Source organism: Haliaeetus albicilla, chromosome 28, assembly GCF_947461875.1.
Source record: "Haliaeetus albicilla chromosome 28, bHalAlb1.1, whole genome shotgun sequence".
Lineage (NCBI taxonomy): Eukaryota > Metazoa > Chordata > Aves > Accipitriformes > Accipitridae > Haliaeetus > Haliaeetus albicilla.
In genome coordinates this window covers 14,839,390-14,866,250 of record NC_091510.1, presented here as the reverse complement: position 1 = coordinate 14,866,250, position 26,861 = coordinate 14,839,390, and the positions used below count along the sequence as shown (strand labels likewise).

The window sequence follows — 26,861 nt, the reverse complement described above, 5'->3', positions numbered from 1 at the left end:
TTTACTTAAAACAGTGTATTGATAGTGGTAGCCCACAAGTGAACCAAGGGGGTTCACCAAGCCCCAAAAGTGAAGAAGGGGTAGTTCTGCCTTCATTGTGAGTTTGATAACTCTTGACCTGAATATTAATATAACATCCTTTTAAGATTTATTGATGTGTATGTAGCATTTTCCTTGCAAATCAGTGAAGTAAACCAAAGGAAATGTGTTGATGTATTCTCTGCATTTATAGGAACACATGAATATTGAGCTTTAAGCATTTTGCATCAGAATCTTTCATTTCCTTATTAAGAACCATACTTTATATGGGAAGTACTTTAAACCAATACAAAATTAAAGTTTGTTTCCCTTTTCTTTTTTAGCCCCTTCTTTTTTCCAGTAATTTTTTTGCTCTTTGGCTTTTCGTATTACTTTTTCCTTTTCTTTCTTCTATCTGTAGCTATTTTCCTGCTTTTTTTTTCTTTTTTTGAGAGAGAGAGATGCCACTGTGTGCAGAATAGTAGCTAGGAAGTAAGAGTTGAGTACTATTTGAGAAATACCATGTTTGTAAAAAAAACCCCATCATTTAAGCCGTAATTTTAAAAATAGTTAAAAGGTTGCATATGGAAAGCAAAAAAATAAAAAAATCAAACTGGACTAAAAATAAATCAAAATGTCCGAAGTTAAAACCATATAGAAGAAGGGACAAATAATGCCTTTGATATTGAAAGAGTTTAGAACAGCCTTAAACACTTGTGAAATTTAGGAGCTGAAGACAAACAGGACTCTTCATCTTAGAGGACAATGTATTGCCAGTTTCACTGCAGAAATTGAGAGCAAGACCTAATATCAGCATGCAGCAAGGCAAGATCATTTCCATGTCACAGTCATGTATACTTTGGGAGAAATACTAACCACCTCCCAGAAACACAAGGGAAGGTGCCATTTAGGCCTTTTTATGACTCTCCAGTGACTGGCCTCCCAGAGTTTTCTGAAGACAGCTGTTTACTGGTTTCTGGAGTTTTTCAAAGCAAATCATTGCTAGATTGTATTTGTATCTTTAAATGTCAGTGGCAGGCTTGGTTCCCTCGTTTCAGGAGCAATGATAGTGTAATAGCTAGCTTGGCAGGGAGAAAAGGAGAGGAGGAAGAACTAGTGGGGGTGGGAGGGGAGTTATGGCAAAAAAAAAAAAATGCTTGAAAGTTCAGAATGGGCTGTCTGCTGCTTTTCTTTCCCTTATTTTTTTCTCTCCATCCTTTGTTTCTTGCAAGAGATTCCAAAGTTTAATGGTTGGGGAAGGGAAGAGGAGCTTTTTCAAATTCCTTGTTGAACTTTTTGTACTTCTCTGTAAATTACCCCACTTTTCCCTCAGACTTTCCCTCGTCAGTCCAGATGAGATTGGGCATGTGTAACCTTTATACTGTCAAATCTGTGAAAATCTTACTGTAAAAGTGGTATGGTCAGGCCTTCTTCACTCAATTTTTAGTGCTGTAGACAAATAACATTTTGAATTTCATTAAGTTGCTTTAATTTGATTTATATATCTGCATAAACAAGAGCAAGGATATAATTACTGTATGATTTTGGAATTGTGTTAGTTGTAAGGAGATCCACAGGAGAATATTTGTCGTAAAATATGTTGTAAGATTCTTTTAGAATTGTGGATTGTCTTGAGACAAAGTGCCTTTTTTTTTTTTTTTTTTTTTTTTTTTTAGAAAGGATTAATTTCTTTAAGTGTCTGTTAAGGAATGGGTGAACAGAACTGGTATTCTGTCTGTCCCAATAATTAATTTGATCTATATTTTAAGTGACTTTAGTCTTCTACACTTTCAGGAAAAAAGTTTTTTTTTCCTTCAGAGTATTTTGGAAATGCTGATGTCTAGCTTAGAGACATTTTAGATTGGCCTGGTATATTTCCATATAGCAGGAAGAAATAGCTATGTATGTGCAGCATTAATTTAATTGCTTCTAGTGTTAAGGTTAATTTTTTGAAAGGCTTTGTTTAGCAAAGGTTTTATGTTCCTCTGATTTTTTTTTTTTTTCTTTTTCTCCCCCCTCTCTGTGGTATTAGCTTTAAAAGGCCAAATCACTACTCTAAGTCAGAATAAATAACTTTCAATTTTCCATAGGAGCTGAAGTTAAAAGATGAAGAATGTGAAAGGCTTTCTAAAGTGCGAGATCAACTTGGACAGGAATTGGAAGAACTTACAGCTAGTCTGTTTGAGGTTTGTTGGAGTCTTCGATGTGATATACTTAAAGGAAGCTGAGCCAGATGTTTTATATAGAATCAGTATATTGTATGCTGAATTTTTCTGCAATAAGCTTATAAAGGGATTTCTGTCCTGAAGATCTGGGTGTGTTGAAGTAGAAGCTCAAGAGCAAGCAGTAGATTTTTCACTTAAATGAAAGAGACCTTGTTTAGCTTGTCAGTCTGCCTAGAGTCAAAAAGAAGAAAATAAGGAAAATGTATCAGAAAGCTTAAAACTATTTAGGCTTATTTTTTGGCATAACTATTTTGAGACAGCTTCTCTGTCTGACAACAAGGCTATCTAGATAAGAGCTAAATTTGGGGTTGCCATGGTGACTAAATAAAAAAGTAACGTAGTTCTAGATCAATGGAGGTAGTAAGTACATAACTTAACCATACTTTCAGCTTTTGAATTTTGGGTCTGGCAGCATTCTACTCCCACAAACTTGAAAAGAAACATTAATACCGAGTGATGCACCAGAGTGGAACCTGGTTAGCAAGTGAGAAGCCTGAACTTTAAGTGGGACCTTTTCATTTGAGAAAAAGGCAGTAGAGCCAGCAAAGATTGTGAGCTTGTATTACACAGAAAAAAAATCTTAAATCTATTCTTGAAGCAGGATTACTTCTCATTTTAATCATAGGAATATATATAGGAAAACCTAGAGGCTAAATTGTGATACCTATAACTGTCAGAATAAATTTCATAATCTGGAGATGATTTGTATGTTTACCAAATCATAAGTATTCGTTTTCAGTATATGCATAAAGATACAACGTTAGGTATGTTTTAGAAGCAGTATTTAAACCTGTGATGTTGTATTGGTATAAAAGTGCTATTAAAACCTTGAAAGTACTGACATTCAAAAACTGAATTACAAACTGCTCTGTGGGTTGGCAACGCATGTTATTTCATCATCCCGGCAGGGCAAAGTTACTTAAAATGTTAAGCAGTTCCTGTGTGTAGAGAATAAATGGGAGAGTGGAAAGGTACTTTTTAGCATAAATACTTGTGTCTGTTGGGGGCGGGGAGGAGAATGTTGGGCAGGTATTTTAACCATAGAGGAATAAAAATTATCAGTGAAATTTTATATTAATGACACTTCATAACTTAGAACAATGTATCAATTTGTTAAGGCTATATTTGAAATACAGTGTATTAGTAATAATTGTTTGAGTTTTAATTTTTCAGAACTGTTGTGGGCATGTCATTTGAATTTTCTGTTGTGATTTGATTTCACTAGGAGGCCCTAACAAAACAGTGTTGAATTTCTTGATTTTTGTACTGGGTTCTACAGCCCTTGAATTCACGTTCTATTCTGAATCCCACTAATCTCAGTGACCATATAAGTGGATATGCTAACGTTTACATTAATGCATCCCAACGGAGGATCGAGACTTGTTTTGCACAGCTGGGTGTATATATTACATTATTACACTGTAATAGCACTGTAACATGCTTTGCTTTCAGAGGTGCATCACTAAGCAGAAACTGCATGGTCAATGTTAAATGTATTTGTACACATTGTATAAATGTGTATGTTCCCATTCCTGCATGTGTCTGTTGTTACTTAAGAGGTTTTACAAACCCATATTATACAGCTGTGTTGTATGCCAGTGGGAGCCAGATCTTTTGGTATGATGATGTATGAACTTTTTTGTTTTATTTATATAGCGTCCAGATATGTGCTAGGCGCTTTACAGATATGAGAAGGATCCTATCCCAAGTAATTTAGTTGGTGGCCCTGATCTTTCAATCTTTGTTGCCTTCAGTAAGTACCAAGTGAGAACTGTAATTTGATCATAGGCGCAAATTGCTGGATCAGAGCCTAAACAAATACATTATGCAGACAAAAGGCTTAGAGGTATGACGTAAAAAGATGTTTAAAAAAATCCCCAGTCCTTTTATGCTTTCTTCTTTATTGGCTTAGCCTTGTTTCTTTACTTGCATTGATCTTTAGTGCTTTTTCTGTTTTACTTACAAAGTGTTTATTAATCCACAAACTACTTTTCAGCTGTTGCTTTGTTTTATTGATGGTAAGAATTTAGTCTTCATAGTTGTTTGACCTGTTCCTTCATGCAGAAATTTACAGTTGACTAAAATTGGTTATTCTGGCTAGAAGAAGGGAGAAGTTTTTTTGAATGTGCTACTGTGCCCATGTTGCTTTTGTTGCTACTGGTTGAGTCTTTCTCTTGGGGGTCAAGGAACTTGACTTGTCAGCAACCAAAGCGTGACTGGAGCCTGGAGTTCATGACAGGTATTGTTCCTGCTGGAGCGGGGTGGGTGGACTTGCTGAATTTCTGAATCTGGGCTCAGAAAAAGGAGAAGAAACTTGGTAGGCCAGTGATGAATCCAAATGATAGATTTGTAGGTATTTTTTGGTATGTAACTATTTAATTTCAGACTGTTGCATAACTTAGTATTCACAAGTAGTTTTTGTGAAGCAAAAGTATGTCCTTAGTGTTTTTTTTAAACTGCATATTGTAAATTTGTGTGAAGTATTTACACTAGCTAAACATTTTTTTTTATAGGAGGCACACAAAATGGTTAAAGAAGCTAATGTCAAACAAGCTGCAGCAGAAAAACAGTTAAAAGAAGCACAAGGAAAGGTGAGTTTTTTCCAGCTTGCTTTGTCTTTTCACATGGTTATCAATCTAAAGTGTGAATCAGATTAAGATGTAAATAGAGCATTATTTATATACGTTATTAAAATACATACTAAGTTGTGTCGCCTTGATGTATTCTTAGCTAGCACCTATGGACACGGCTGGTGTTTCGGCATTGTATCAGATAGCAAGCAAGGTGCATAGGACACCAGTGTTACTACAGTATGCAATTGCACAGGCATCTGTGTGTTAGTGCTGTTGGAAGATGAAGTCTTGGTTTGGACTGAGATAACTGGAAATTTTGTTAAATGATTTAATGTATTCATAGCCTAACACAATATTTTTGTTTGTTAATGACTTCATTTCCCCCCCACCCCCCAAGATTGATGTCCTCCAGGCTGAAGTAGCAGCATTGAAAACACTAGTACTGTCTACTTCACCAACATCTCCAACTAAGGAGTTTCAGTCTGGTGGAAAAACTCCTTTTAAGAAAGGCCATGCAAGAAACAAGAGTACAAGCAGTGCTATGGGCGGTAGTCATCAGGACCTTACCATGATGCAGCCAATTGTAAAAGACTGTAAAGAGGTAACAGTACAAGGATTGTCCTCTTTTTGCTGATAAGTTGGCTTTATTGTTTTGTTTTACTCACAGTAAATCTAGTATATGTTAAATCTTCATGTAATACTATTTTACAGATATTTTTCATTAATGAAAGAAAATTTTTCTTACATGTGAATAGGTGGTGATTTTTCCAAGTCTTGTTCACCTTTACATCATTAAGGGAAGGTGAGATAAGATTTGAAGATGGGAATTTAAAAAAAAAAAAAAAAAGAAAAATACAGTATAACTGAATAAGTCCTGGTGGCTTTTTACAAGTCCATCACTGAAAGTTCATAAATGTTCATAAACATTTCATAAACTGTCATATAAAAGAGGAAGAGTCATTTTATAGATCAATAATGGGTGAAAGAGACTGGGAAAAAGACAGAATCAATGATGTATTAGAAAACAGGAGAGTTCCAGAGGACCCTGTGATTTTTTTTTCTTTTTTTTCTTTTTTTAAATCTACTCATGTAATTGAAAAATGGGGAAATAATGAAGTGACAAGTTGGTGCTTGAGTCCTTGGAATGATAGTAGCAAAAAGTCACCAAAGAGTGGAGAAAGGTCTTATGATACCGAGTGGTTAGTAGAATAGCAAATGAAATTAAAAAACAATAAATGGGAAATAAGGCATCTAGGGAAAAAAAGCAACTCTAGCAGACATGGAGTTTTGGACTTAGAAATAGCTACATTGTGCTGGGAAAAAAAAGAAGTAGCGTACTTGTGGATAATTCTCTGAAAACACCATTTCAGTGTTCAGTGATGGTCCAAGACCCACAGAGCCTTAGGAGTTGTTAGGAAAGGAATAAATAGCAAAAGAAAAAGCATTATACTGCTGTGTAAACACATAGTAAATGTGTGTGTCCATGCATGCAGCTATGATATCTTCATCTCAGAAAGGAGATAATGAAAATGTCTCATATTTTGAAGTGTGACATAGATGGTCAAACCTATGGAAGTATTTGTAGAGACAGACACCTGAGGTAGAACAAAAATCTATGCAGTCACAGGTGACATAGGGAAGATGAATGGTGAACAAATATTAATGATTTCTTGTCGTAAGAAAACTCTGGAAGCTAAAAAGAAAATCATTTTCAGGCAGTACATAATGAAGTTTTACAACTCATTGTCACAAGTTAGCAAGATTAAAAATATAAATGTATTCAAAATGTAATCATGCAAAGTGACGGAAGAAAAGCCTGTCAAGGTATATAGAAGATAGATATGACATTTGGCTTAGGAAGCTTCTTTAACTACAGAATGCTAGAAGTTGGGAGGCTGTAAATGAAGATACGTCACTGTCTGTCTTCTTATGCTGCTCTGCAGCCAGCTCTGTGACTGCTGGCCATTGTCAGAGGGGTAACAGGCTAACTGGATCTTTAATGTGATTCACAGTGGCCATTTTTGTACTTTGTTTTGCCAGTCATTATTAAGTGTATTTATACTATACATCTTTTTACTATAAATCTAGAAAATAAAGGCATTTTCCAGCTTCTGTTTCATACTTAGGCTTCAAAAAAAAAAGCAAAAAAAAAAGCTTTACATCTTGCCTGCCCAATTTCAGTGGTACCCAGGATGTTTTCCTTATAAAACCTGAATCCTTGTTGCCCTTCAGGAAATGGGAGAGCTGGGATGGAATCCAGTTGCATCACACTGCGGTCATGACTCAGTGAAATTCTCAGTGTCAGGCAAGAGTGAGGGGAAAAATCAGTTTTGCCTCAATTTCTTGTGGAGAGGAAGTGGCGAATGTGAAGGACAGGCTGCAGAAGGTCCGGTCTGCCTGACATTTTTCTTTAGTTCATTCTCCTCCTTTTTGTTGGCTGCATAAGGAGACACTTTGGGGCTGATTGAGGCTGCTCAGAAATGGTGACTATTTCTTCCAGTGACAGCCCAGGGAATCAGTAAGAAACACACGGATTTTTTACTCACTGGGACTTGAGTCTTTCTGTCTTTCTTCTGAGTAGGAGTATTTATTTAATGGAGTGCAACATGGGGTGAAGAAAGCAAGACTGCCTCTGGCATGGTACTTAGGACATACTTTTAAGCAGGGGAGACATGCCTTCCCTACTGCTTTTGTTATCCAATGCTTTGTGGTTTTGTTTACTGCTTTTCTTTATTGTTGGTCTAAGGTAAATGTTTTTACATTTCTGGGAGCTGGGTCTGAAATCCTATTTCTGCCCCCTTCTTGATAATTGTTCTTGCCACTGAGTTAGGTTACCCTTTGCATGTCGTTCTTCTGATTTTGAGTGACTCTGCTTCAAAAGGGTGGCAGAGGGTACCCTTGCTCAGGGGTATGTAGTGGCCTTGTGGTGTGGGGAGCATAGCTTTGGACGCTTACGGAGAGTCTACCACCTGGAGCTTTGCATTTTGAGATGTTGGATGGAGCTGGCTGTGAATACATGTCAACTCTCGGGTTTCTTTGTGGAATGTAGACAGAGTTAGAGTATCTGTCTGCCCTAAATGGCAGAAAGGTGCCAACATCCCAGAGAAATATTTCCTAGTATGTGGGAGTGATCTCTAGGATAAGTAGACATGTCTAATTAATTCAGGTATTAACAGGATTTAGCTGAATAGCTGCCTGGATCTTAGGTAGGCAGGTAGCATCCACTCAGCGTAAATGCTGATAAATGCATCAGTGTTGCTCAAAGAGCAGAAATGCTTCTCTGATGGTGTATTTTACTGTAAAATGAAAGCATTAAATAATTAACTAGAATTATTAATACAATTGGCTGTATATTTAATTGCAGGTATTCAAAACTGATCTAGTGAAAGTGCAAGTAAAGGCAGGGAGGAGATACACATGCAACAGTGTAGATTGGAAAGGAAGAATGTCAAGCTATATTCACTGAGCCGTTTTTTCAAGGCAGCTTCTTTATAAATTGCAGATTTGAGGGAAATTGAGTTACATCTAGAAAATAACCAAGTTAACAAGAAACGCATCTTAATTTTTAGAACAGTATAGTACAAATCAAAAATGTCTTTTTTCCTGCTGATATGTCTTGATTGTTTTCATTTTAAAGCCAGACCTGAGACAGGTTTTAAGGTATGGGAAATGTTCCTTTGGGGAGCAAGTTACACCTATTGAATTTCATTTGCACAATGAGGTTGGTGGCTTAGCAACCAGAACATTTATGGACTAGCTTAATTAAGATGGTTGTTCCTGATTGTACCTGAGTGTAAGGCAAGTAGCTCTAATGGAAAACAAATTTGCTAGTCTAATTTTTGTAGGTTCCTTTTCAAGAAAAACAAACAAACAAAACCAACACAACAAAAATGACAGAAGAACTCCCCAAAATATATATATAAAAGAATGGCAAATGCTGGGAGCTCAGAGAAGGGGTAATGCATGGGGAAAGAACAAAAGACTGAAAGAGGTTGGTTCAAAGCACTTGTCCTGGTTTAAGACCAGCCGGCAACAAAGCACCATGTGGCCACTCACTCGCTCACTCCCCCCCGGTGGGATGGGGAGGAGAATCAGAAGAAAAAGGTAAAACCTTGTGGGTTGAGATAAGGACAGTTTAATAGGGCAGCACAAGGAGAGAAGAGGTAATAATACCAATAAAAGAATGTATAAAGTGAGTGATGCACAATGCAATTGCTCACTACCTGGAACCCGATGCTCAGCCCATTCCTGAGCTGTGATCCATGCTGGCACCCTCAATTATGTACTGAGCATGATGTCATATGGTATTGAATATCACCTTAGCTAGTTTGGGTCAGCTATCCTGGCTGTGCCCCCTCCCAGCTTCTTGTGAAAACTAACTCTATCCCAGCCAAACCCAGGACAGCAGTGTACTGGTCTTTGTAGTAGGATTAAAAATAAATTATTTTCCATTTTTGGCATATGTTATTTTCCCTCTGTCATTATCTCATCTACATTATTTGTTTTTATTATTACAAAATTTTAAAATTACATCCTGGCTTATCTTTGGCCTGCAGCGTACATCCCTTCCTATAGCTTTAGGTTTGGGTTTTAGGAGTATAGATCTGCTATAGTACAAGAAACGGATTTAACCAGTTGGAGGGGAAAGGTGCTGAAGTCTGTGTCAGCAGAATGTCAGAACTAGTCTGAGGATGGTGTTGCATGTCCCATTGGGAACTGGCATTAGTCTTTTACATTGGATTAGGAACATGCATTGGAAGCAGTTGTCCCCATTCTGCTTGGTTCACGTCTTGGAGCAGCGTTGGTGCCTGTGAACAGTAACGCTAAACCAGATGATGTGCTCTGGGAGTACCTCAGTGTGCTCCAGCTGTTAGTGGGTTGCCAGCCCATGGGACAGGCTGTCCCATAATGCAAACCTGGATTTTAATAGTGACCTAGTACCAGTCTCCTGAATGCCAGACTGGATAGGTGCCTTCCCACTGCTAAACTAATCTCTACATGGAGATGACAAAACAAGGTGTTTTCAAAGCAGATAAAACTATCTCTTCCTAACCCAGACCATGCTTACTCTCAGTGTGGTTTAATAGCTTGTTTTAGTATTTCTCCATTGACGAGAGGAGCTATGGGGGAGCAGGCTCATAAATCATGCCCAGAGAGTATCCTTGCCTTCCTGTTGTAGCATGGCATAGGAGAGAGTTTGGGCACAAAGGTGAAAAATGAAGAATAAGAGTATAGTTTTAATTGTTTTGTATATTGAATTCCTGTTTTCCTGTGTTAATATATTAGTGTGTTAAATGTTCTTTTAGCGTTTGGATAGCAGTATGTTATGTTCAGATGCAGGGTGAATGTGTAAAATGTCTAGGATTGCAGTTGTTTTCTTTAGATTTCTCTGCTTTTCTGTAACTTGCAGAAATGGAGATGGGTGAAAATACTGTGATGAAGGTACATTAAGAAGAAAATTTATTTTTTGGCTTTTTTCTGTTAAACAATCACTTAAGTTTTTCAAAGCTATCCTGGAAGCTTAGGAAATGGGGGACAGGTAATTAGCTTGTCCCTGGTGTTGTGGTGACCAGTGAATGCATTACCTCTGTGTCTTGAAAATGATATGTTTTGATTTGCTTATATTTACAGTCTTAGGAAAGTGGATTTAAGAAGGTGTTCATAGCTGGGGCACAATAGCATTCTTTCATAGTGCAATGGAAAGCATTTAGTTTTAATGCTCATTATTTACTTGTGGATATTTGCAAATGAAAGACACTAGTGTGATAATTGCAGTACTAAAATATGTCAATCTTTGTGTGTGTTCTAGGCTGACCTATCTTTGTACAATGAATTCAGATCTTGGAAGGATGAGCCTACTATGGACAGAACATGTCCTTTCTTGGACAAAATTTATCGGGAAGATATTTTTCCATGTTTAACCTTCTCAAAAAGTGAGGTAATGGAAATAGTCTAAATGTGGTCACTGACGCTTTTCCCTTAAATATGTTACATGAAGCCAATAGACTGTATTAAAAATGTTTTCATATGAAGTTTAACCATTTTTGTTTCATTAGAGCATGATGGTTTACAGTGAAGTGCTGAAGTTTAGTCTGGAGTATTGAAGTGATCATTTTTTCTTCACTATTTCATTTATGCTGTTCCAGATGTGGCCTTTTAAGGTCTATTCCTTCAGATGTTACTCCTATCTGGCAGAATCTGATGTTTGTAGGAATGGATGATCGTTTTTTTCCTGTTATTTCAAAGATACTGTTTTGTAGAAATAGTGCCCTGTCACTGTCTTGTGTTTATATAGGGGGCAGCAGAGACCATTATATTTGATTTTGTGGACCAGTTTTCTCTCATATCAATCAGAGCAGGCTGCAAGGACAGTCTGAGTGTTTCCTTGGAGAGAGGTTTGAGTTACAAAAATTAGACTTTGCTACTTGATATGATTCAACAGGGGCAGTTTGGGAATGTGGTTTTAGATGAAATGAATTATGACACTTTTTTCCCTTGTGTTATTCCCACACACTCTCCTATACAGAGGAAAGACTGGAGTTTTACCCATCCTGGGAGTAAAGTGGAACCGATTCCAGCTCCAACTGCTTTACGTAGTTTTTGTTCTGAAGCAGCATTTACAGGCTGTAGTTGTGATATCAGTCTCTAGGGGAAAGTGACCATATTCTTAGATCTTTATTAAAATAAGAATAACAAATTTGAAGGCTCTCAGACTTGATTTCTTTTTTTCCCCCAATAAAATTAAAACCTTGCATGGAAAATGCTGCATTTTCTTCACAATGTTTATCTGTTGTTTTTATGTGGTGTTGTGTTCTTTCCCCACACTTTTCATCTACTGTTACTTGCTGGCCATAAGTATGCACGATCTTTTAGTTAATTGTATACCAGTTCATTATGGTTGTTGTACAGCATCATATGAACCTCTCCCACTAAAAAGTTTAGTTGGTTACTATGGGAATTAAATTGCTTGCGCAGTATATGTAAGTAGGCCATCCTGTTGTCTTTCCCAGCATCTTCATTTTGTTCTTTTCTGCTTCAGTGGTGATATAATTACTGTAGATTTGTGTTTCCTCTTAAGGAAAGAATGAGGCTTCTACCACTTGTCAGTTATATCAGTTATTGTTTCCAGATGCAGTGCATAGTGACCAACTTCTGTTTTCACTTGAATATTGATAAACTAATGTGCAGTTAAACCAAACAATAAACTACGCATGTATTGTGTTTTTGAATAATTGGAAATGCAGTTATCGGAATGGTTGAAGTATTACATTAACTCTCAGTAGCCTCTCATGTTAAGTGTGTAGTGTTTTGCTTTTGGGAGATGGCAGAGAGAGTGTTTCATATGAACGATTTTAATAGTAACATTCTGTTTTTAAAACACTTGAAGTACAATAGAAAAATATCTTTATTACTCAGTAGGAAGGAACCTTGGCACAGCATTACTTCACTAATAACATAAAGTACACCTTCTTTTAAATCAAGTAACGGCTATTACTTGTCCGTACTTAAACAGTAGTCTTGGGCAAGTGTTGGGTCCAATGAAGCAAAATGAGCATATTTCTAGTGTCTTATGATTGTGTGTTTATAAAGAATTAATATAAAAAGCCTGAGCAAAGTTGCACTTTGTTTCATGAAGATGATGTTTTAACTAGACCAGTGTTTGAAAGTTGCAACTGGCTTTTCTTTATATTATGTTGGCTTTTCTAGATATTGTTCAGTCTTACTTGTTTGAACACCTTTCTAAAGCTATCTTTGGCTGAAAAACAGTGACATGATATTTAATTGTTTTTTGCAAGATAAGGAAGCATGCTGCATCATTTTGTGTTTCCATAGAACACAATAAAACTGGACCAATTTTTTTAAATAAACAAAGTTTGTGCCATATCTAGTCTCTGACACAACACTGCATGTACAAATGCATGTGCTATTTGGGCTTATGAGGAATGACTGAAAATACAGTTAGCATTTTAAACATGCTTGACTACATTCCCAGCTGTAACGGCAGTTATGGCAGTTATCTTGCCTCAGGGAGGGCAGGGTTATTCGGAGGGCAGAATTTAAACCAGAGCCTGGAAATGGGACCTCTTGCTCACAATGAAAGCAAGATCTCATTTGTAATTGAATTTCTGTTTGGTGAGTTGATTTTTTTCGGTGTTCTTAACTTTACAGAAGAAGAAATATGTCACTGCTTTGAGGCAATGAATAACACGGAGCTGTTTTTAAATGCTTTCTAAATTTCTCTTGCAGTTGGCCTCAGCTGTTCTGGAAGCTGTTGAAAACAACACTCTGAGCATTGAACCTGTTGGCTTGCAACCTGTTCGATTTGTGAAAGCTTCTGCAGTTGAATGTGGGGGACCAAAGTATGTTAAGCTAACAGACAGAGGGGGGGAATCTTGACTCATTTGAGATAGTAGTTTTCTCAATCCAAGAGTTATCAACTGATCACTTCAGTCAAATTTGTGTTTCTTAAACTTTATTTCTTAAAATCTAAGACTTCAAGATTGCTAGTTACAAAATTTTATGGGGAAAGTAAGCAACTAATAAAAAACTTTAAAAAAAGACTAATGCAGAACAAACCTCTAAGACAAATTCCCTTTTTGGGAGAGCTGTTTACTTTACTTGTTACTTTTGTGGTCAATGCATCATATTTACTTCTTTGGAGAAGACCATCCCGATACTTAAAACAGATGCTTTTGATCTAGGGGCTCTCACCTGGAAAGCATCGTGAAAGAAATAGGTACTGAAGTAGTACAGGTTGAATATCGGACATCTGGAGTATTTGTGGCATAAGAAATTTAGGACATGCATAGCACACTGACAAAGGTAGCTGAAAGATTTGAGAGGCGATATATAGAGTAAATCCTCTGAATTTGAGCAGGAGGAATGAAATGAAGCAGGAATGAAGGTGAAGGTGAGTTTGAACCTAAAGCAGGAAGTATGCTTGGATGACAGGGAGGGGCTTGCCTGAGGCACTGGGGGCTTTGATGGATGTGGAGGAGAAGGAAGGGATTTGTAGTGTGCTTTAGTGTATGTCAGGGTTAAGCAAAGAAGGTCAGTGTTAATCTGGAGCCTTCGAAGTCTTGAGAAAGCCTTGCCTTTTCTGCTTGAGATCTTTTGGACAAGCTGATGATTCTCCTTGTAATATTTGTTTTGACAGAGCTCAATTTTCTGATGGAAAATTTGTATCAAAATGCTTTCGTCTGGCCCTTGGGAATTTTTTTTTCTTTCTCATTGCTATTGTTTTTTAGTTCTTGTTTTTCCTCTGTTTTTGAGTAGAAGAGATAATAGGTTTAACATATTTTAAAGTTTTTTTTTCTTTCTCTTTAAAGAAGCTGTATAAAATGAAAATTGTGGTTTATGACTTAGTCTTTGATCCTTTCTAGCCTACAAAATTCAGGCATTCATATATTCTTCAGCTTACTCCTGTCACTAGAAAACACGCTCTTTGAGCTGTAACAGTCCCTCATCACAAGGACCCACCACCAATAATGGAGCTACTCAGGGGGTGGTGATTTCAAGTCCAAGATACACCACTGTGAGCTGCGTTCCATGAGGGCAATAGAGAATCTGGGCAGCCAGAAGCTATGACAATACACGTCATTAAAGAGCGATTGGCAAATTGGTTTAAAATCATTGTGGTTCAAGCAACTTCCCTATGTCTTGACATGATGAAATATTTACTCAAAAAACAGGAGACTTAATTGCATCATTCAGAAGTTTAATGAGATTTTTAACCTATTTTCTCCAGTGTAAGATAAATTTTTAATTAGAACTCACGTAATCCTTAAATAGTTGGCTAGATATAGATTAATGTTTTGAGATGACAATGCACAAATTGTAATTTAGTACTTCAGGTGTATCAAAAAGCCAGGTGTACTCCTTTCTCCCTTTTCCCGCTGTCAGGTAGCAACAAAAACTTTTGTGGTACTGCTTGTAGATAAGTAATAGGTAAGGAATATGCAGTATTTAAGTGTAATTTGGCAGCAAATGTGCTTTGTCTTGTATATGATTACTGGCACTGAAAGGGAAACAGGTGTTCCAGTTTTCACTGAATCAGAGTAGCAGTTTCACATTTTTTATTTTTATGTGCTGTAAAGCACTATTTTTATTGAAACCATGTTCTTAAATAGGTAATGTAATATAGACAAACTATAAATAAATAATAACAAAAACCTAGAGTAATGTTTTTAAAGGAATTATTTTATTGTACAGTTGCCTGGGGGGGTGGGGGAACAGATGCATCAAATAGTGGGTAGTAGCCCAACAGCAAAATAAGGAGCGGAGGGCTGAGAGCTGTGATAACAGTGAAGAAAGGTTCTTGATATACAGAAGTTATTGAGTGGTGCCTGTGATGGTGTGTAGTAAGTGCTGCCTTAACGAAAGACAGCTGGGTTTCCCCACAGGATTCAAATAATTGTCCCCATGGGGAGCAAAGCGCTGAGCTGCATGTGTGCCGTACAGCGCAGAACCGAGTCATTAGTAGTATGCCAGCATTTAACCTGGTGTGATGGAATATAACATATAGAAGGTAATTCTATAGCCAGAAGGAAAAAAAGGGCTTTATTTTCCTAGCATTGAAAGTCTGTCTGTCTTCTCACAAAAGCTTGACTGAAATTGCAATCAGTTTGCTTCAGCTACTGTAGGATTTCTTGGATCAATGGGCTGCTGTCAGTCCTCAAACTGCTATGGAAAATCATATACACTCTTCCATTTTGTCCTGTCTTAACATGGTTCTGTGGACCAGCTGCAGGCTATTTAAAAGGGCCTCTGAGCCACTGTTTAGAACCACAGAAGCTTAGTAATTTTTGTTTCACTTTTGAAAGGCTGCTTGTTCTTACACTCCCTAATTTTGTGAGGTAGAAATGGAAGGGAGAAGAGCCAGCAGCTTTTAAAATCAGTGAAACCATGGATGCCATGACAACCCAGTTCATCTGAGATGCTACAATATAGAAATTCCAAGTAAATCAAATTCCCATTTTATTTACATTTATTATGATTGTATTAATAGCAGTTTCTTCAAGAGATCCAGACCACCTTCTACTAAAGAATGTTGGAGGAAATGTTGAAAATTTTTTGCATTTTCCTGAATTGTTTTTTGGGAATAATTCATGGTGACTACTGACCTTTCCTTGTTCTTGAATACAACTTACTTGCAATACTCCAGAATAAGCAAATTTGATTATTTTAGCATCGCTTTTTGTAGTAGTAATGGAAAGAAGTATTTCCAAGCAGCCTCTTTTCCTTTGTCCCAAATTATTTTATACTCTGAATATATTGGGCATAAATGCAAAGCTGGTCTTAGAACGCATCTGTTAGAGGCTTCAGAGAATTGACTGCTATTCTGTAGGGCTGATACTTTTTTTATGATAAAATGCAACATCAAGCAGAATTTTTAAAAAATCTGTTTAAATGTTGGCATCAACTGATGATTTAAGCGATGTTTATTTCACATGTGAAGAGTTAAAGAAATCCCACTGTTCCAGAGTTGTCAAGCCAGCTTGAATTAGTGAATATGGAAGTACATGACCAGAGCTGAAGAAAGTTTTAAAAATCAGAAATGCATCATGATGCACTGGTATTGAAACAAAATTAGTCCTTGTGGAACTAAAATAATTGACAACATAATGTAATAATTGCAACTTGTAAAATGAAGGCAGAGACTTGGGTATCTGTGCCAATATGAAGCAATTACATTAACACCTTAAACACATGCAGGTGTCTAGATGTTAATGTCAGATTTGTTCATTAAATCATGCAAACTTTCTATTTTGTAGGAAATGTGCTCTCAGTGGACAAAGTAAGTCATGCAAGCATAGAATCAAATTAGGAGATTCAAGCAGCTATTACTACATTTCTCCTTTCTGTCGTTACAGGGTAAGTAGATTTACTCTGATTTCATTTTGAGTAGTAGTTATTCAGTTGTTTTTTTCCGTACCATTATACAAAATGATACTAACCACCATTATTTTTATATGGGTTCAGATCACTTCTGTGTGTAACTTCTTTACATATATTCGATATATCCAGCAAGGACTGTTGAAGCAGCAAGATGGTGAGTAGGGAATTGTATTTGGCATATATAAATAGAAATTTACTTAGTGCATGTACCTAAAATGTGCTATCTGTGCACAGTAGCAGTGATGTGACATTACAGAAAGGTTATCTGTTGGTAGTCATTGTTGTAATTACGAGAATTTGGTGATATTCTACCCTCCAATAAAATTATTTTTTTTAACAAATTAAAAAGCAGTGATTTTTAGACATTTATGTTATTCAGTAAGAAATGTTGTGATAAAACTCTGTAATGAGAGGCGTCAGTCACAGTTTTGCCACACAGTATTCAAAAAAATCAAGTGTCTCTCATGGAATAGGGAGATATTTTAGACCAAAAAAACTTCAGTTTGGTTAGATCTGTACCGTTTTTTCTTCTTTCACTTGGTGTTTTGGTGTGTCTTCACATTGAGAATTCAGACAGCTGTTCTTGTCAGACTATCTTGCAGGGAGAAATGGCAAGGATGACAGTATTTGGGGTTAAATTGTAAAAAATAAACATGAAACCATACTGTAGTCATTCATCTGAGTGCAGCTGAGACATGAGGTCTGGGTCATTGCTGTGGCATGGCAAAGACTCTTGATTAGGGCTCTGGTTATAAATGTAAGGCTTGATTACCCTCCACCCCAAAAGGGAAATGTTTGGCTTTTTTTTTTTTTACTGCCATTGCTTCAGGCTGTGGGTTTTTTTTTTCCCACCATTGTTGCCTGTCAGCATATCCAACAACTGACTATTTTAACTTTGTCTGCACAGTAATTTGGAAGTTTGCTTAGCTGTGCTATTCAGTTTCAATATGTCCATATAAAAGATGATGGCTATGAAAATGTACACGCTGTACACCTAGTTACTTAATTCTGGAATTTAAAAATAGATTGCATGTTGGAGTTTTAGTTATTGATCTTCATGTGCAGGACTATTTTACCTGTTTATCACTATAAAAGAAAATTATGATGATTTGGTTGTGTTTAAACTGTATACAATTGGTTTAATTGTATTGCCTGTCCAGGTCAAAGAATATTGCCTAACAGCCTTCAGTCCAAGTTTTTTAGTTGTTGTTGTTTTTTGTTTTGTTTTGTTTTGTTTTGAAACAGACTGTATCACTTAGGCTCCTGGATTTGCTAAGCACAGATAGTGGGGAAAAAAGTGTCACTAGCCCTGTGTCAATAGTTAATTAAAAAAATTGCTTTCACTTGTAAATTTTTTTTTTTAATTCAGTTGTATTTTTGCAAGTAGAGTAAAACAGCATTGTAATGTTTATGGATGTCTGTGCTTTTCATTCTTCCAGTCTTCAAGTCTGTGGGGATTTGCTTCACCAGAATTTGGCTAGAATTAACCCCACTTTGATCTACCTCACTTATAGTTATCTCTTCTGATGTTTCCCCATTTCAAGAGCCCAGTATTTTAGCTACACTCAAATCTTGTGTTTTCATTTCTAACCTGAAGTAATCCTGAGGTGACAGAGAGATATTGTTCCTTACAAAAAATAATGTTGTTAACTTTCCTTGTCAAAGGGAATTATTTTCATGGAATTCACCTGAAATTCACTATTTTGTACATTAAATTATGCTTAATAAAACCTTGAGGTGTTGGTCACTTTTACTCATTTACTAGCATTGCAGAAGATCTTGAAAATGTGTTAAAGTTTTAATTTGGTTTATAGTTAAAAGGCTTTTACTTTGACCAAAAGGTCCTATATAGTTTCAACTGAAAATTGTTTACTTTGCTACTGATACAAAGAAATTAAGTTAATATTTTTTCCATCAAATAACGAAATATTTTCAGCATTATTAGAATTGTTCATTCTTCACAAGAAGTTTTGAAAAAAATGGAGTTTGGTGTTCCAGCTCAATTGTCATCTTTACCATTAAAAACATAGAATTTGCATTTGTAACTTTATATAAATATTTCAACAGTACCTTTACAAGAATGTTGGCACTTATGATAATTGTCTGCATAATGCGTTGCATGTATTTCTACTCATGCACCATATAATTTTTGAGAGAGAGGTCACTTTTGCAAAAGTGGTTTTTGAAATATGATAGGGAAGACCTTGTACTTGTTGCTCAGGTTAATAATCTTTATAGTCATTCTACATCATGATCTTGACTGCATGGAAATAATTTTTGTCTTGAATAATTATATACTCAATAATTTTGATTTATATTGCTGTGGCATCTAGAAGCTTAAGGTATGCACTAAGCTCATCAAGTTTAGCAAAATACAGATGAAATTAAAAAAGTTCTTTTTCCTCCCCAGTTTATTATTGCTGGCAGGTTACTGGTAGAAAAAAGAGGGAGGAAGAAAGACTACAAATGGAAAAATTGTAACAAAATTACAGATTCTGTGATGGAACAATTCTTATCCAACAAGTTCTGCTTTTTTTCTTTTTGTAGTTCTTTAATTTTGCAGAAAATGAGTCAAGGGGCAGGGCAGTTAAAGTGAGACACTGCAATTAATTGAAGCTGACAAGAAGTAGGAGTGTTTTTTTGTTCCCCAGTTTAAAAAGAAATCATTAAAATTTGGGGAATTTTTTATAGGACCATCATTTAGAATTTTAAATTTAAATACTTTTAAAAAATTTTGTCACAAACCAGCACAAATAGCCCTCACTCTTAATTCTGGTTTTACTAGTCATTCCCCTAAGCTGATGTACAGTGAAGCAGCCTGTATACATCAGTTGAAATAAAATATGAATTCAGTATGTTTAATGATATTTCTGTTTCTTTTAGTGGATCAGATGTTCTGGGAAGTTATGCAGCTGAGAAGAGAGATGTCACTAGCAAAACTTGGCTATTACAAGGAAGAGCTCTAAATCTTTTTACTCTTGCGCATGCATGAACTTCATTGAATATACATAACTAAAATGGCTGAATCTTTTTTTTTGTCACTTGATATTTATTTCCACGAAGTGGGTCCACGATCTTTCTCCTTTTGCAGATTGCACTAAGAAGTACTGTGATTGTTTTACACTGACCTATGCTGTATATGCGTACATATAATACTTAGTTGTACAAATGTGGTAAGCACTTGCAGGTGTGTTAGTGATTGTAATTTACATTTAAAAACAAAACTTCTGATTAAAGTGTTAGTCTGAAGCAGTGTCTGTCTTCTGTTCTTTGTGATGCAGAATGATGTGAACCTCCCTGATAGGTCATGCCAAAGTGTAAACCAGATGATTTTATGAAAAGGGAATAAATGCCTGACATTTTCTTCATTGTAGTGTTTAGATACATGTATGTATCTCTATACATGTATGCCAATACAGTTAACAGACAACTAGGAGAACTTGCGATTCTTTGAAGTGCTGCTTTTCTATATTTTTCATTTTTGAAATAATGTGAGAAGAGAAACATGAAGAGTCAACAGCATAATAAATCTGGGTATTTTCCCTCTAAAGTAGGGTGCTTTTCAAACATCAAGGAACAATAAAATTACCTTGGTCACTCTTTGATTAGAAATCTGTCCTGACCCCTATCTGACTGCTAAAAACTTTCTCTTCCCCTCTAATTTTCTTTCATGAGAATTTTTTCATTCCTTTAAATGATTTTTTTTTTTCTTCCTGCTCTTTTGGGATTTCCAGTTTCCAGTGTCTTATACATCAATCTCCCACAGCTGTCCTTGAAACTTGAAAATATCCATTTTGTGGTTGCTTTAACATGCTGATGATAATTTCCATATAATGTTGCCAGTTTCTTCACACACACTATTTGCTACAAAGAGAACCCCAGAAAGGATCATGGCTTCTTAAGGAAGATGCTTTTTCTGTTGAACTGCTACTTTGGCACTTCAAGTGGTCCTTTTTCCGTGGGACTAGTCTAATCTGAAAGCAGACAGTTGATTAGGTTTCAAGGAACATAGTTGTGGGTGTACTAGACTTGGTATATAGAAGCCCTTTTGGAAAAACCCTAGGTGTTGATCACAACAGCTGTTTATTAGTTACAGGTAAGATTAAAACATTGGCAGGTAAACTGACAAACAGAAGTAAAGGCAAGCTTATATAGTTGGTTCTTTAATGAGAAGCATCTCAGTGGATACAGATGTCTTGTGTTTGATGCCAAACAAACCCAACACTATTCATCACTGTCTTACTGGACTGTTCTCTGTTTTTACAAAAGTAAATAGAATGAGCAGTGAAATTTCATACTATACTTGCGTTCCTTGCATGTATGTGCCTGAAAACACTTCGCAGATGTTGGCTTTGACTGGGCGTTTCAATGTTAAGATTAAAATAAACAATTGAACCTGAATATTTTACTAGTAATGAAGTATGTCCAGCCTGGGCTATTTCAGTACTGATGAGATATTTTTATCAATCACTACTTCCTGTTGTAGAAACCTGGAAGAATTCTACCTTAAATTGTTAAGTGTTGTTTGTTCTTTCAATAATGCTAGGGAAGTCTGGTTTTGTTCACTCTTAGAAAACAAACTGTATTTGTTGGTATGATGTTTTATGTTAGGCTCATAAATGCTTCCTAAGTGATTGTTAATCCTTAGTTTACATAATGAGATCAAACTGTTTCCAGGATTAGCTAACAGTAGGTAAATGATAGCTGGTAGCTGCTGCTATTCTGACTTAATAATCCTTTACAAGTGTTGCTCATTCAAGCAGAGAGAAGGGTCTTTTGTATACATGATAGTGTCATGACATAAATGCTATCTAAAGTTTATTATGCTGAGGTGATTTTCTTGTACTAGGGACTACAAAGATGTACCCAGTGTATCTCGGTGGTAATGACTGTTTGGCTCGATTACATCAACATCGTGTAAGTACTGATGGGCTTGCTTCTGTCTTCAAGTCCCTTCCCTGAAATTCTTTTCTATATTTTTAATATAAGCTGCCTATCATGAGAAGCCTGTGTCACTGTGAGTGCCTGGGACTTGTAAAAATTGCACAACAGTTACTTGTCTGGTAAATACAACTACTTCAGAAAATGGCCTTATTCCAGACTTCTTGACTTCATTGAGGCTTTTGTTCATAACCAGATGCCTCTGACAGATGCCTGCTCAAAACATCTGAATATTTTTCTCCTCTTTGCTGAGGGGTGACAGAACAGGGGCAATTTTCATTGTACAAAAATCAAATTAAAGAAAGTGAAATAGGGTTTGCTGCTGGCCTTAAAAGACCTTTCTTCAGTGTTCAGCTTTCCCATATGTTTTTCAATGTTACCTTAGATAAACAGGTTAATCTGTCATTTAGTTTTGTTAATAATAATGTGGAAGTTCTGCTTCCCTATAATCAATTTGCTGTGAGATACAATTTTTTTAGAGCAGTTGGATAGTCTGAACCTCAGTTGTTTACGGTGAGACTGGTGATGGCTTTGCTCTTGCATTTTTGATTACTATTGCTTTCATCAGTAGTATTAATTACATCACCTGTGTGAAAGTACAGAGACAGGATAAGTAATTTTTATTGCTGCATTTTTTGCGCATGTGTAATTATGGTTAGTGCTGGGACCAAAGGTCCTTAAAACAAGAACATTAGACGTACTGAATGGAAGAATGCACGTCACCTTCATCTTGCCTCAAAAGCCTTGTCAGATTCTCCTTTATGTGTAGCAGAGTTTAAGTATAGCCCTGGCTCTAGTTATGGAGGAAAGAAATCAGCTGGGACAAAGTCACTGAAACCTCGGACAAAAGCATGGTGTGTTCCTCGGCACATTCATAATCCTCTGGAAGAGAGACAGTGCATTTTTCTCAGTGGTACTCTTCAAGCAGTAAGAAAGCAAAACACTTCTGGCTTTCCATGGATGTGCTGGGAGAAAATGAGGCCCTGCAGCAGTTCTTTGAAGGTAAGAGTCTAATTGTAAGAGAGGGTCTTAGCAATTTTTGGTGGCAGCAAAAAATACAGTCATTGTTTGGGGTTAATTGAAGAAAGGAGGAAGAAAAAGAGCCCTGAAACCCAAAGCTCTATTTACCCAAATCTGTGGCGTAAGGCCGTGCCGGAATGACATGGTACAAACGGTACAGATGTGCTGCAGTGCCTTTTTCCTTCTGCTTCGGCCGGCAGACCGAAGGGAGGGTGGACCCAGCAGAGCCTGCAGTACCGCCGTGGTAATTCCCGGGAAGAAAAAACGGGAAGTGGCTGAGGTCTCCTTGCAGTTTATCACTTCTGAAATCTTAGCGATTTTCACGAGGTTAGAGAGCTCCCTCCCTGCTCCACTCTACCACGTCAGGTTAAAGAGGGTTTTCTTTCCACTGATACCATTCTGAAACGGCCTGATTATTATTGGGAAAATGGTAATTGTGGCAGGATCTTTGAGCTCCTTCTGAGAAGTTAAACTCAGATTTTTGTGATTTTTGGCTGGGATCTGTCCTGCCTTTTTCCCAAAGACATTTTATATTCAAGCAGGTCCCATTAGTCTCCTGCCTTTCTCTTACCACACAATTTACTTTCTTAATAGATTGCATGATAAAACTGCATTTCTCAGGCCTTGCCATAACATGATTCAAAATGGCTGTTCAAAGGCTTATGTAGCTTTTTATTTTTTCTAAGGCTTTTTTTCCCTTCCTCCATTTTACACTTTTTTTTTTTTTAATATTAACTGTTCTATTCCACGCTTCTCCCTCTGTATTTGTTTTCCTTCCATTACCTGTGCAGGTATTCACGTGATACTGATCTCAAGGTAACTTGGAAAACTACCTTTTCTGTTTTGGATAATGTGGATAACTTTTGCTTCCCTGCATTTAATTTCCATTGTGCTAAAGTGATTTTTTTTTTTTTTTCTGTTGACCTTGGTGAGAGGTGGCAACTCCCAACTTTTAATTTCAAGCTAGGAAATTAAAGAATCTCCAGCATCGATCAAGAAAATGTATTTAAGCCAAGACATTTAAATCAGTGAACAACAATCTAGGGCTGCTAGCCAGCAAATGTGTTGTTTATAGATGTTAGGAAATTCATACCATGTTTCTTAAGTTCACTTTAAGTCATGGGGATCAAAAGCTAACTTTCTTGGCTTTGCTTTCAGCAACATGTTTGGTTTTATCAAGCTATTTGTTCAAGTACTGCATTGCATAGCTGTTAAATACTCCAAATAGTGTTGGAGATGAATTATATAATAAAATCTCACAATCAGAAATTTTTTCAGGAACTGACTTGGAAAACGGGACTTTCCTAGGGAGTATGGGTTAGGTTCTGTTGGCTTTTGTGACAATGATACTTTGATGGTAGAAGGTATCTCGGAGATTTTACCTGTATGAGGTCTTTAACTAGAATTAGTAATTGTAATTCTAGATTTATTAATTTAACTCTTTTTAGAAGGTAGTTTAGCAGAACATCTGGCTGGGCCAGCGTGAGGGGGAGAAGCTCTGTCGATTCCATTTAATTGCAGGACAAATGAACCATCTTGGGAGGTTACGTTCCTTGGGTAACGTCGTGTGGTTCTGTGCAGTGCTAGAATACGACAAAGGTCTGCAAACGCCGCGCAGCACGCAGGGATGCTGTGAGATGGCTGAATTTCATTATCTGGACGCTGAGATTAGATACGTGTCACGGCTACGAGGGCTAATCATTATTTGATTCAGCAGGCAGTAGCTAGGCTCCTCTTGCTGTTAAACCATAGGTAAACCCGAAAAAGTGATTTAAAGGCAGGGTTTGCACTCTTCAAGCTGGGGTTAACTTCACTGAATGTAAGGCCAGCTTTAACTGATGGTCTCTCTCCAGCTTAGCGCTGCGGCTTGGGGGTTGGCTTTATAATGCCACCTTGTGAGGCAAGAGCAATAAACTGCTGGTGCTAACTTGGTGGCCTCTGAGATTAGTCATAGCAGCGTTAGAACATTGTCTTTCAAGGCTGCAAAAAAAGCTGAGTCCTGCAATATCAAGTGGAGCCACTGAGAAAGTCTCTCTGCTTCGTCGGTAGTTCAGTTTTGGTTTCCAGATGCATCAGCTGGCAGCTGAGCGCATTTGTAGATCTGTTTTGTAAGATTATTTGAAATTCATGAGCAAAAAGGATCTCATTTTCCACATTGCTTTAGTTCCTTACAGTGCAGATTTGTTTTGACGCTCATTAGTGAGATAAACTCGCATTTGCAATATTGAGAGGGCGCAGTCTGAAAAAGCAGTTTTTTTCAAGGAAAATGAGATAATGTTTGTTTTCCTGCTGATTGCTCCTTTCAATAGTTAATAGACCTCTTAGATTAGATATGACTCTGACTGGGATTTGACCTTGGCTTTTTCTCATTCAAGTAAATGGCTTTATTCTTGTGTTGTGGCCATGCTGGGAAGTTCTTGTCTTTTTTTGTGTCTCATTTCACTCCCACGCTAGAGATGTCATCTCTGATGCAAGTTTTTTTCTATGAGTTCTGTTGGAATTAGTATTTTTAATTAAAAAGATTTGTATTTTAGGATCAGAAATGTCCTGTTTGTCAAGGGAAGGTCAGAGCTCCTGATGTCCGGGTATAGCAGAGCAGTCTATTCTTGCTGACGTTATCAGTGGGTTGAGGAACTTGAATGAAGGCCAACCTAGTTACAACGTTAAACTGAGTCTTGTCATTTTTCTTGTTGTTGGAAGGTACACTGAGGTGTCTGAAATGTGTGTGTTTGGTCTCAGTGCTCTCTGTGATCTAAAGAAGCAGAATTGCCACCTCTCTGTATGCTCATGCTCCTGCATGGATAACACGGAGTATAGTTTAGAGCTCTTGCTAAATAAATTAAGCCACAGAACAAACATGCCATTAAACGCAAAACACTTAAAACCCAAATCTGTCTTATACCATTTTAAGGATGAGAGATTGAAACAGGAGTAAAAGATGAAATGGGAAATTCAAAATATTAATGGCACGTTTCTCTGGCAAAAGTTACTTTGGGGAAAAACCATCTATCTTGGCACAAGCTTGCTCCTTACCACTTGGAGTTACGGGTCTTTCTGACATTGAATAACTTAGACTGTGATGTGTCCTGGCTGGGCGCAGTTCTGCCAGCTACAGTGGTTTGTCCTTAACCCATCCCTGTTTCTCGCTGCCCTGTGCCCGAGGTCCGTGGCCGTAGCTCTGCCAGCCCGGCAGCTTTTATCAACGACTCCAGGTCTGTTCCAGTCAAACCGAACTGGGCTATCTTGAACACTTTGAATAGTGACCAGTACTTGGAGTCCTCTAGCGTGAAAGAAGTTAAGGAACTCTATAAGCCACATAAGCAATACTTACCTTAGCGTGAGTTGATGAAGTTCAGCTGGACTTTCCACTGAGCCTGTATAGTGGAGCTTGTAAAGCGCTGAGGCCTGTTTTAGTGGTGAAGTATCTTGAGATGAAAATCAGTTAATAATTCTCAAGTAAAAACATTCCCCTGAAGTTGCAAGAGTTTGTAGCAAACATTATGAATTTGTCCTTTCAGCAAGTGGGAATTACCAAGTGCTGACCGCGGTCCGTGTGCCATTTTTTACTCCTCAAGCTGTATTTAAGTATTGTTCCCTGTACAGAGCAGCTGATGTTTTAACATGAATCTTACTACAAATAGCTGGACTTGGCTGGGAACTTCCTGGCATTCTCTTTTAATGCCAGGAAATTACCAGTTTAGCATTGATTTTCAGTCAATACTAGAAGTTTTGACAGAGTATTTTTTTTGATTGTGGACTGAATTTATGTTTGCAGAAAGAGCATCCTGATAGCCTGGTTATTTGGGTACTCCTTTAGAAAGCGATGGCTGTGGTTCAAGCCAAATTCAGAACAGCGTCTGACTCTCTGAAATGGCTGCGCTATTAAAGACATAAAACATCCTGCAAGGAAATTTCTGGTTCTCTGTGCCCCCTCCTTCACTTTGCATTTAGATACTATTGGGAAGGGGGCAGCTGATTTAAATGCGGTCATATGTAAGGCACTACATGGAAATAGTGGGAGAATTAACTGAGGCGGGTAAGTCGGGGATGGAGGCTGATGGCTACGGGCGTATAAAGTGCATGACGAGCCTCATGGCTGGAGGAAAGGCGGGGATGTCTGCCAGAGAGATGAAGCAAGCAGCCGTCGGATCAGGAGGCTGGAGTTTGGACTCATCCTTGGGGACCC

At 37.2% G+C, this 26,861-nt stretch overlaps 1 protein-coding gene across 5 annotated transcripts in view; it reads left to right on the top strand.

Moving 5' to 3' along the window:
* The window catches only part of RAB3IP (RAB3A interacting protein), a 34,302-nt gene extending 14,339 nt beyond the window's left edge, over nt 1-19,963 (top strand). For 3 of the 5 annotated variants that reach the window (XM_069773621.1, XM_069773622.1, XM_069773625.1), the window contains 8 exons: nt 2,109-2,204; nt 4,757-4,834; nt 5,214-5,417; nt 10,626-10,754; nt 13,064-13,176; nt 16,591-16,690; nt 16,799-16,868; nt 19,598-19,963. In XM_069773621.1, coding sequence (XP_069629722.1) covers nt 2,109-2,204; nt 4,757-4,834; nt 5,214-5,417; nt 10,626-10,754; nt 13,064-13,176; nt 16,591-16,690; nt 16,799-16,868; nt 19,598-19,680 — 873 coding nt within the window. In that variant the 3' untranslated portion in view covers nt 19,681-19,963. The remainder of the gene's footprint in view (nt 1-2,108; nt 2,205-4,756; nt 4,835-5,213; nt 5,418-10,625; nt 10,755-13,063; nt 13,177-16,590; nt 16,691-16,798; nt 16,869-19,597) is intronic. The other 2 variants (XM_069773623.1, XM_069773626.1) reach the window with 1 other exon arrangement.
* Nucleotides 19,964-26,861: the final 6,898 nt, after the last annotated feature.